The sequence below is a fragment of the Emys orbicularis genome, chromosome 20, assembly GCF_028017835.1.
Source record: "Emys orbicularis isolate rEmyOrb1 chromosome 20, rEmyOrb1.hap1, whole genome shotgun sequence".
In the NCBI taxonomy this organism is placed as follows: Eukaryota; Metazoa; Chordata; order Testudines; family Emydidae; genus Emys; species Emys orbicularis.
The window spans coordinates 20,269,519-20,280,877 of NC_088702.1; the positions used below are offsets into that span (position 1 = coordinate 20,269,519).

At 56.5% G+C, this 11,359-nt stretch overlaps 1 protein-coding gene across 1 annotated transcript; it reads right to left on the reverse strand.

Annotated features, from left to right (window-relative positions):
• On the reverse strand, window positions 1-7,226 carry LOC135892233 (sialic acid-binding Ig-like lectin 16). The gene is made up of 10 exons (XM_065419939.1): window positions 7,180-7,226; window positions 6,125-6,216; window positions 5,317-5,466; window positions 4,595-4,981; window positions 4,135-4,455; window positions 2,561-2,614; window positions 1,887-2,150; window positions 1,157-1,423; window positions 384-680; window positions 1-104 (listed from the first exon to the last, which is right to left on the reverse strand). The coding sequence occupies exons 1-10, from the start codon at window positions 7,224-7,226 to the stop codon at window positions 1-3; spliced, it is 1,983 nt and encodes a 660-aa protein (XP_065276011.1).
• Between the last annotated feature and the right edge of the window lie 4,133 nt (window positions 7,227-11,359).

The following is an 11,359-nucleotide window of genomic DNA, read 5'->3' on the forward strand; positions in this document are numbered from 1 at the left end:
TTACCGTCTGTAATAGAGCACGGTGAGGTAATAGGCCAGGAAGAATCCAGTCGCCACGAAGACGAGTTTGCCGCTGATTTCGATAAATGCCCGAGTGAGGCCACCTGTGGGAGCTGGAACAAGCCGAGAGTCTGGGATAGATCCCTGCAACCCCTGCCCCGAGCCAGCCAGCCCCCGCCCTGGGGCCGGGTTGGAGCCAGCGCCCCCTGGAGGGGAAATTCCCCAGCGCATCAGCCAGCCAAACCCACCCTGCGGCAAGATCATACCTGGCGCACCCTAGAGGGGAAAGATCCTGTGGCCCAATCCCCGTCCCCCCAAGACAGCCAATCCCCACCCTGGGGCTAGTTCGGAGCTCACGCACCCTAGCAGGAAGGGGCTCTCACCTGTGTCCGGTGGGCTCAGCAGTACAGTATACATCCTGTGGGTGTTGGAGCCGAGGCAGAAGATCCGGGGGCTCCTGTCCCTGCTCCCCGTCCAGCTCAGGGTGCTGATGGCCTCATCCCCCTGGGCCCAGGAGCTGACTTGCAGGGGCCCCCGTGAGCCATTCCCAGCCAGCGGCTCCCCGTCCACCTGCCACTGGAGCCGGGGTGGGGGGTGGGAGCGCAGGGAGCAGCTGCAGCTGACGCTGGGCCCCTGGTGCTGGCAGGACGCGTTCAGGCTGTTCCCCGGCCAGGGGCTGTCTGGGGAGACCAGGAGACACAGCGACAAATTAATAGTGAGAGAGAGAAACCCTGTGGCAGGGAGTCCCATGGCTTAACCCTTTTAATACCCAGGGGCAGGGAGTCCCATAGATTAACCTGCTAATATCCAGTGTCAGGGTTTTTCTGCCCTGGGACATCTCTTCGGTCAGCCCCTGGGCGCTGATCTGGCCCCATCCTCAGCCAGCTGCACTTCACACCAACTCACTTGCTTCTCTGCCCTCAGCCTGGGTGCTCACGGCCCTTGTAGATGGCCCAGGAGTCTGTTCAAGCCTCAGCTGCCCCCCGTGAGGCTGCCCTCAAAGCAGCTAATTAACTATGGCACAGGAGGGGTTTGCACTGTCTCCGTTTAAAGGGGCCAGGCACCTGTGACACCTGCTAGTATTCAGTGGCGAGGAGTCTCATGGATTAACACTGCTACTCTCCAGTGTCAGCGTCTCGGGGTTAACCGCACTCACACTCGACGAGCAGTTGGAATGTCCCCTGGGCAGAGCTCTCCTTTCTCTGGGCCCAGCACCCGTACAGCCCCCCGTCCTCGGCCGTCACGTTGGGCAGCTCCAGCCGCAGCTGATTCTCCCCTGCGAGGTGGGCTCCCTTGATGGCTCGGCCCCCCCTCACCCAGCCCAGCACAGCGGGGGGGCTGCTGGTGACAGAGCAGAGGAACCGCAGGGAGTCGCCCTCCTGGGCCGTGAGCTGTGACCCGTTCCCCACCGGGGTGCTGGGATCTGGGAATAGAAATAATTCAGAGCCACTTACACCCTGAGCCAGCCAGTCCCTGCCCGGGAACCGGATCAGGGCTGGCGCCCCCTAGAGGGAAAAGGTCCCGTGCCCCACTCCCCGCCCCCTAGCGATACCTTGGAATAGCTGGGGGTCGCTCCTGTTAGCTCTGGAGACGGTGATTTGCAGAGTCCTAACTGGAGCTGAAATACCCACGGCAACGTATTAGATTGGAGAGTGATCCCCACTGACCCCCTGCTCCAGAGCCCAGCACCCCGCAATAACCCCCCGCCCCTCCTGCAGCCCAGCACCCCCCATGGATCCCCCATCCGCCCCCTGCAGCCCAGCGCGCCCTACTGACCCCCCGCCCACCCCTTGCAGCACAGCCCCCCCTAGTGACCACCTCCCCCTGCAGCCCAATACCCTCCACTAAGGCCCCTTTGTGTGGCACAGCGCCCCCTAGCGCCTTACACTGCACGTGCACATGCAGGGCCCGGCTGGCCGACCCATAGGAATTCTTTGCCCAGCACTGATACTCCCCAGCGTCCCCTCTGCTGAGATTCGGCAGCTCCAGGCGCCCGGCCCCTCCCTGGCCGGGGCTGAGGGACTCGTTCCCCTTGGCCCAGCTCAGGGTGGCCTCGGGTCTGCTCCCAGCCTCACAGCTCAGGCTCAGGGAGTCGCCCTCCTGGGCCTCCAGAGACACGATGTCGCCCTCAGCTCCTGACACTTCCAGCACTGAAAGACATAAGCAGGCAGGTTAGGCCCCCTCCAGAGATCCTCCACCAAGGAGCCACGATGCAGCCACCTCTGGGGTGGAGTGCGGGAGTTGGTTATACAGGGACCCCTCGCCTGGTGTGGAGACGTAGCCAGCTCTGGGGTCGGAGCACAATCTTGGTGCCTCTCCATGGCAGCAGGTCTCTGTCGCAGAGATCGGTCTGTAACCCATCTCCTCCCTGCTGCCCAGCGCCCCCTAGTGCCACCCCGGAGTCTGGAGACAGAGAGAACCGGGCCCGCTCCCCCCACCACCCTCCTCACACCCTGCAGCTTCCTCGGGCTCTCCCCTCCGGGCACGGAGCAGCCTGGCCTGGCAGAGCGTGACTAGGAGGCACTCGCTGGTTCCCGGGGCTCGCAGCGCGGCCTCTCACCGGGGCGTCCGTTCCTGGTCAGGTTCCCGGTGGTGTTGGGGGGCCCGGGCGGGTCTGTAACACAAACCAGAGATCAGGGGGGCTGGACAGCACCGGGAGGGGGGAGGTCATTAGTGATCACTGAGCCTAGACACTGACCCTCGCTGTGAGCTCAGCTGGGGGACGGGAAAGTCCCTGAAGTGACACAAGACCCGTGGGTGGGGAAGGGAAGCGACAGACCCGACTGGGCCTGACCCAAGAGGCGCCCGACGGAACCCAGGGGCCGGGTTAGGGCCGGGCCGGGAAAACAGATCCGTGGGAAATGGAAACCCAAGGGACCAAAACCAGTGGGTCTAAATTCGGACTAATTGGCAGAGGCACTAATGAGGGCCCGGGCTGCTCAGGCCTGGGTACTGGAGTGAGCGTCACCATCTTGGTACTACCGTCTGCCGGGCGCCCGGGCGTTCAGCGTCCTGCTCCTCAAATGTCTCCTGCCCAGGGCGGGACAGAGCCAGGGGTCTAAATAACCGCACTCCCGCCCCCACCCCAGTCCCACCCACCACCAGGGACATCAGACACCCCCGTCATGGGTCCTTTGCCTTCCCCCCTCGGTTCATCTCTCCCCAGCCCTCTCCTTTCACCTTCTGGCTTAGCTGGCCAGGCCTGGATATTTTGCAGCCTGGCTGCGCTCAGAGTGGTGTCTGAAATCAACACGCGGAACAGCCGGACGCTGATACTGGCTGGCCAGGCCTGGCAGGGTCCGTCCACGCTGACCTCAAAGCCCCGCGGAGCCGAGCCTCAGAGCCTGGGTCCGTTGGGTCGGGCTCGCGGGGCTCAGGCTGCGGGTCTTTGATTGCAGTGTGGACATTTCCTCCGAGGTCTGTGTAGACGTTCAGGGTCGGGCTGGGGCCTGGGCTCAGAAATGGGGGGGGGGGCTGGGGGGGAATTCCTTCTAAATCTCCCTGTGGCTGAAGGGAACAAGGGCCGTCCTTACACAGATGCCTGATTTGATCCTTCATGTTGCAAAGGCGGCCGCTGATTTCCCCTCTGCCCTGGATCTGCAGCACAAGGGTCAGAGTCCATTTAATGGGGGTTTCCCTGAGGCAGGGCGGGCCGAGGTCTCTGGGCACCGAGCCCGGAGCGTGTTTAGTGCCGGACAGCGACTGGGTCCCATTAACACTCTGCTCCATATAGAGCATCCACCGATCCCAGAAAGGGGAGGGAGGAGGAGACACGGTGGGACAGCCTGGGGGGATCTCAGGGGGAACTGGGGTGGCTGGTGTGAGGGGAAATCCCAACAAGGGGGGTTGGAATGGGGGGATGGATCACAGCACAGGAGGATTCTGGGGGCAGGGCAGGTCGGGGGTAGAGAGGGGAGCCATAACCAAGGTGGGCAGGAAGGGATGAGGATCCCAAGGGAGAAGGGGCTGCACGGTTTGGAGGGAAGGGGCCTGAAGTAGAATTGGCTGAGGGTGCATGGTGGGGGGTGGGGATCCCAGCACAGGGCTGGAGGGCAGGGCTGGGAAGCCCAGGGGTTGGATCCCAGCATAGGGAGCTTGGGCCGACATGGAGGAGTTGCGGGGGGGGGCACTCACAGCCGATGTGGAGCTGGACGGTTCTGCGGGTGGAAGGTCCCTGTGCTGAGCTGTAGGTGACGGTGCAGACGAGCTCTTTGCCGTGGTCCCCCAGGCTGGGTGTGAAGCTGAGCTCGGAGCTGTGGGCCCAGGTGCCGTTTGCCAGCGGGGCTGAGACATCCCGGGCTGTGTCGCTGAACGACCCCGTCCAGGTGACTCGGGGAGGGGGCCCGGAGCAGCGCCCAGGGGCTGTGCAGGTCACATTCACCGGCTCCTGGGCCAGCAGTGTTCCTGGCACCCTCTGCGCCGGCGAGATCTGGATCTCTGGCTCCTCCGTCAGCCCTGAGACATGGGGAGAGGGGAGAGAATCACTCGGGGACATGGGGCCTTTCCCCTCTAGGAGCGCGGCCCCGATCCGGCCCGAGGGCGGGGACTGGCTGACTCAGGGGGGCTGATAAGCGGTGACTGCGGCTGCTCTTACCTGGCACGGAGATCGTGAGCGTAAAGAAGCGGTAACTGTATTTCAATGTTCCTTTCTCGACTCGAAGGAAATATCTCCCCTCATCCGTCCGTCGGGCGTCGCTGATTTGCAGGGAGCAGTCGCCGGGCGCCGGATTCTCCGCCAGCCGGAACCGGCCCTGGGTCTCCTGCGATACCCCCCGGTCGGGGTCACTGCTTGCCACGGGCGGATTCTGGTCCACATCGGCCGGATCTTTGTACCAGTATCTGTAGAGCCGGGCCCAGGAATTGTAGGTGTCGTACGAGGCTGGATACGTGAAGGTGCAGGTGATGAGAACACAGAGACCTTCCTGCACCGACACCGAATGCGGCACCGCCAGGGTAAATCCGGGCAGCTGGGACAGGGACCCTGCAGGGGACAGACAGGGATTGAAGTGGGACCCATAGAGAGCAGAGACCAACCCTGAGCTCCCCCCCACAGCTCTGCCCCTGCCCGTCACTCCCGACCTGCAGCCCCCTGCGAGCCCAGCCCTGGGTCCTCAACCAAATCACACTCCATTTAGTTTCCATTCCTCCCTACATTGAGCCCCCTGTCACTCAGCGCCCCCTAGCACCACACTGGGCCACTGGGCTCCCCTCCCCCTCTGGCCAGCCTCCCCTCCAAGTTCTGGGACAGACCTGGCCCCACTTTGTGCAGGTTTTGCCCTTCCCCCTGCACTAGGGCTGCAGGTGCTGCTTACTTACCCCTCCAGAGCAGGGCGAGGATCAGGACCCTCAGCGTGGCAGGACCCCCTGCTCTCCAGGGGGGGGCCCGAGCCCAGAGCTCCCTTTCCCCGGCGTCATGATGTGGCAGCAGAGCTCTGTCCATGGCTGGGGCGTCCGGCTGGGACAGACCTAGAGTTAGATGGGAGGGTGGGAAGTGTGAGAGCGGAGGCTGTTTGGGGGGACAGATCTGCCTTGGGGACCATCAGTACTGCTGGGCTCTGCAGGGGGCTGATCTGGGGCTGCTGGCAGTTCAGTGACCCCCCCAAATCACCAGAGTGTCCGGAGAGATCGTGGGCTAAAAAAATCCCTAAATTGGTGAAAAAAACCCTGAGATTTTCTCCAACAGTCATGAGATTGGTCAGAAAATCCCGAGCTGGTGACACAAGATGGTGGGAAGGCAGCGCTGCTCAGTGCCTGCTTTGCTTCAGTCTTCTCACAAAAATACAACATGTGAGCAGGCGACCAGCTCTGGAGAGATTACTAAGACTGGGACTGTTCAGCTTGGAAAAGAGATGACTAAGGGGGGATATGATTGAGGTCTAGAAAATCCTGACCGGTGTGGAGAAAGTAAATAAGGAAGTGTTATTTACTCCTTCCCATAACACAAGAACTAGGAGTCCCCAAATTAAATTAACAGGCAGCAGGTTTAAAACAAACAAAAGGAAGTATTTCTTCACACAACGCACAGTCAACCTGTGGAACTCCTTGCCAGGGGATGTTGTGAAGGCCAAAATAATAACATGGTTCAAAAAAGAACTGGATAAATTCATGGAGAACAGGTTATTACCTAGCAGCTCTGTGTTCTTGGGGAACCAGGGCGCAGTACCCAGCCCATCTGACTCACGAAAGACCCCCCCCCCACGTCCGCTTGAACCAAACCTGCATCAGAAGAAAGACTTACAAAAAGCAATGAAAAGGCCGTGGGAGACACACCTAAACCCCTGGGATAAGGATGACAGAATTAAGGAAAGTCCCCTAGCCTCATTTGCATTGAAGATGGGACAAGGAGGTATCTCCATTAGCACACAGAATGGAGAACAGAGATTCCAAGGCAAGAACCGCACTGAACTCTGGGACCAGAAAAGCAGGGAAGCAATGCATCATGGGGGATCTCTGCTCCAGATGTTAATGAACCCACACCTGCACACACCCAGCTCAGCAGTTATCAGACCAATTCTAGTAATAAATCCTTTATTGGTATCCAAAATAGTGAATTTCATTGTGAACTCCCTCCAAGGAACACCGCCCAAAGCCAGGAATGATCAGCTCCCATGTCTAGCCTGAACAAAACAACTTTGATATTCTCCCTTGTTTACACATAAACAAATCTAGTGTTCTCCCTTGGACCATTGTTGTTTCTCTACAAAAACCCCTCCCCACGCTCAAGTAAGTGTTCTGATGCCTGGATCAAAATCTGCATCGGTTCCACTGGGACTTCATCTTCTCCTGACTGACCGTGCTGGGGGCTCTGCCTGTCTCCAGCACTCCAGACCCTCAGCTACCACCACCACCTGGGACCCCCGATCGATTCAAACTTCACGGAGTGGTGAGAACCCAGTTCTCTCTCTGTCTCTCTCTCGGTGTAGCCTTCTGACCCTGACTTGTGTGATCAGTTAGTTTTGTAAACCTGACTTTTATAATCAAACTTAAGTTAGATTTAATATGATAACTGTTTTGTTTGTTTGGCTCCCCTATGGTTATTACCTGGCAATAAATAACTTTCATGGTTAAGGTGGTTACTTCTCTCTCTCTCTCTCCCACTCCCCCGTGGATGTTTTTTGGTTTCCTCATTCGCTCCAGCAGCTCTCCGTGGCCCCGCCCCGCCCCCCTGCTCCCGCTCACCTCTGCCTCCTCCGCAAGCGCTCCGCCGCGTCCTGCTTCTCCCCCATCCCTCCCAGCACTTGCGCCATGAAACAGCTGATTCGTGGGGCAGGGAGGGAGGGGAGAGGAGGGGGAACACGGCGCCCTGGGGGAAGAGGCGGGGCCGGGGCGGGACTTTGGTGATGGGGTTGGAATGGGGGCGGGGTCAGGGGCGGGGATGGGGTGGAGTCAGGGCGGGGCCAGGGGTGGGGAAACGGGCGGGGGGCGCAGGCACCCACCGGCGCTGAGAAAGTTGGCGCCTATGCCTAAGCTAAAAGATCCCTGCAGCACCCAAAAATCCTGTGGGGTTTGCTCATCAAGTGGGTTAGGACCAGAACAACTGTAACGTGAAAGTGGGGATAGGGACGTGCTGAACCTGGGACATAGGAGGGTGGCAGCTTGGAAGTGCTGCTCGACCCAGCCTGCTGAGTCCAGGGACATATAAGGGGTCAGCTTGGGAGTCCTGATTAACCCGGTCCTCTCAGACACGCGCTGCTAATGTGTGTGTGTGTGTGTGTGTTCGTCTGATTCTGGGGCTGGAAGAACCTAGCCCCGGGGAACCTAGGACCTGCACGATCGCTCCATTGGGAGCGTGTGACAAGGTGGGACTGTTCTTAATGTTTTCTCTGAATACTGTGTGAGTGCCTCAGTTTCCCCTATGCATTTCTTAGGTATCTAGGTGGGGGGGGATCAGGGTGTATGATTGTTGCAGAGCCCAAGAAGGCCCCTGTGATACTGTCTGCACAGAGAATGGCCGGCAGTCTGTCTCCTGGCAACTGATGGCCTGGGCCCCTCCCCTGCAAGGTGCCAGCTGAAGATGTTGGAGAACAAAGAGATCAGGTGACCACCTGGCCTGGGAAAGAGACAAAGGCCAGAGAGGAGGGGGTGGAGAGTCTCAGTTTGGAGCTGGCTGTGAAAATGGAAGGGAACCCAGATGGGGCTCTGGCCTCCCTGGGGCCCCCCAAGATGGTCCTAATTGAAGGGGTCCTGTTGTCTGTACCTGCAAGACCTGTCTTGGACTGTGTTCCTGTTGTCTAAATAAACCTTCTGTTTTACTGGCTGGCTAAGAGTCATGGGGAATCGCAGGAAGCCTTGTCTCCCCCTAACTCCGTGACAGAGGGAACTTGCAGCAGGGAGAAGTAGAGCTCCGTATGAGAACACAAGTGACACAAGCAGTACATTGATAGAAGTACAGAACCCCGGCCTCCCGCCACAGAAGAGTAACCCTAATAAATGAGCATGCCCCAAAGTAACAGGCAAAGCTGTAAGAAGGTCCATCAATTGCTATTAGCCATGATGGATAGGGATGGTGTCCTTAGTCTCTGATTGCCAGAAGCTGGGAATGGGCGACAGGGGATGGATCACTTGATGATTCCCTGTTCTGTTCATTCCCCCTGGGGAACCTGACATTGGGCACTGTCAGAAGACAGGATACCGGGCTAGATGGACCTTTGGTCTGACCCAGTCTGGCTGTTCTTATGGAGAAATGTGGGCTCAATGGAACTACCATTAAGTGGATACAGAACTGTTGAAACAACTGCAAACAATGAGTAACTGTTAATAGAACAATGTGGGATTGGAGAGGGGTCTCAACTGAAGTCCCACAGGGATCTGTTCTAGGTCCTGTGTTGTTTAACATCTTTATCAATGACCTGGGTGTAGCACTAGGGAGCAGACGGATCAAATTTGCAGATGACAAAGCTAGTGGGGGTTGCCAACACTTTGGAGGATGAAGCTAAAATTCAGAGGGACCTCGATAAATTTCAGAACTGGGCTGTAGACGACACAATGAAATTCATCAAGGAGAAATGGAAGGTGCTCCACTTAGGGAAGAAAAAACAAATACACAAATACAGGATGGGGAAGAACTGGCCTGGTAGTTGCACTGCTGAGAAGGAGCTGGGAGTTGTGGTGGAACACAAATGTGACATGAGTCAGCAATGCGATGCTGTTGCAAGAAAAAGGGAATGCAATTTCAGGTTGCATGAACAGAGGCAGAACACGCACGTCAGGAGAGGTGACAGTACCGCTCTACTCGGCGCTGGCTAGGCCTCAGCTGGAGGACTGTGTCCAGTTTTGGTCACCAATGTATAGAAAGGATGTACAGAAACTGGAAAGGATCCAGAGGCGAGGGATAAAGGGATAGCTCAGTGGTTTGAGAATTGGCCTGCTAAACCCAGGGTTGCGAATTCAATCCTTGAAGGGGCCATTTACAGATCTAGGGCAAAAATCTGTCTGGGGATTGGTCCTGCTTTGAGCAGGGGGTGGGACTAGATGACCTCCTGAGGTCCCTTCCAACCCTTATATTCTATGAAGTTATGTTGGTATAAAGATGATCAAAGGGATGGAATGCAAGCCCTAGGGTCACAGCCTGAAGGAACTGGGCATGGTTAGTGTGGAAAAGAGATTGGGGGAGGGGGACATGATCGTGGTTTTCAAATCTTGAAAGGCTGCCATAGAGAAGCTGGAGAAAAGTTGTTCTCTCTCGCCCCAGATGGCAGGACAAGGGGCAATGGATTCAAATGACAGCAGAGTCAATTGAGATTAAATCTCAGGGAAAACTCCCCAGCTGTGAGAGCAGTCGGACAATGGACCAGACGCCCAGGGAGGTGGTGGAAGCTCCTTCACTGGAGGGTTTCGAGAGGAAGCTGGACAGTATCTGTCTGGGGTGCTTTAGACCCAACAAATCCTGCATCTTGGCAGGGGTTGGACTAAGTAACCCCTGTAGTCCCTTCTTCCCCTGTGGGTCTGTGATTCTAGGATTCACTGAAAATCCCGAGATTTAATGTGAATGTCATGACAACCCCCCCCTCCCTGAAATTCGGTAATAAATCCCGAGGCTTGCTTTAAAAATCCTGAAATTGGTTAAAAATTATGAGATTTGCTCTAAGAATCCTGCGATTGGCTTTTAAAATCCACAGATTTGTGCTTTGTCTCCGCACACCCTGTTGTTTGTGGCCCGTTGCCTTATCCCTCCTCCCGCCCCCACCCCACGGGTGCTGGTGTCGCCCCTGCATGTTGAGTGTCTTTGTTCTGCGGGGACCCGGTGGAGCTGGATGGCCTGGAGGTGGGTAAAGTGTCCCCGGAGGGTGGGGGGAGAGTGCAGAGAGCTGACGGCTCCCCCCTCTGCAGCCAGGGTGGGGCGCTAATGCTGTCATCCCTGCCCCACAGCTGTTTCCCCCGCCCCCACTGCACCCTGCTTCTCCTGCAGCTGGGACTCTCCTCCCCCCATGAAAATAGTACTGGTCACTCCCCCCTCCCCACTCTTCTAAGAATGGAAGGGCCCACTCCCCCTCCCCCCACACACTATTGTGAGAAAAGCATGGACCACTCCCTCCTCCCCACTACTCACATGTTGTCATAAATATAAAGGGAAGGGTAACAACCTTTATGTATGCAGTAATATAAAATCCCTGCTGGCCAGAGGTACAGAATCACTTTACTTGTAAGGGGTAAGAAGCTCAAATAACCTGGTTGGTACCTGACCAAAAGGACCAATAAGGAAAGAAGATACTTTCAAATCTGGTGGGGTAAGGAGAGGTTTTGTTTGTGCTCTCTTTGTTTGTTCCCTCTCTGGATGGAGAGAGAGACCAAGCAGGTAAAACATCTCCCGAAAACATACCTGAAATGATACATCTAAAATTACAGAAATTGTAAGTAAGGGCAAGGAAATGCGTTGGATTATCTTTTGTTTTAGCTTGTAAATTTTCCCTATGCAAAGAGGGAGTTTTATTCCTGTTTTTGTATCTTTGAAGATGAGCATGGAGGTGAATCCTCTGTGTTTAAATCTTTTTATTACCCTGTAAAGTTACCTTCCATCCTGATTTTGCAGGTGTGATTCTTTTACTTTTTCTTTAATTAAAGTTCTTCCTTTAAGAACCTGTTTGATTTTCAGTGTCCTAGGGACAAAGGGTCTGGTCGGTACTCACATTATTCTCAAGCCTCCCAAGAAAGGGGGTGAAGAGTCTTGGTGGAATATTTGGGGAACAAGGGACTCAAAGTGGCCCTTTTCCTGAATTTTTATCGAAATCACTAGGTGGTAGCTGCAATACCGTCCAAGGACAAGGAAAGTATTTATGCCTTGGGGAAGTTTTTCAACTAAGCTGGTAAAAATAAGCTTAGAGGGTCTTTCATGCGGATCCCCAGATCTGTACCCCAGAGT

Coding starts and splice junctions, on each gene's coding strand:
- LOC135892233 (XM_065419939.1), bottom strand. CDS start 7,226: ATGGGGGAGAAGCAGGACGCGGCGGAGCGCTTGCGGAGGAGGCAGAG. Junction 2,615..4,134: donor CGTCCAGCTCCACATCGGCT/GTGAGTGCCCCC, acceptor TTTGTGTTACAG/ACCCGCCCGGGCCCCCCAAC. Junction 681..1,156: donor ATTCCAACTGCTCGTCGAGT/GTGAGTGCGGTT, acceptor TGGTCTCCCCAG/ACAGCCCCTGGCCGGGGAAC.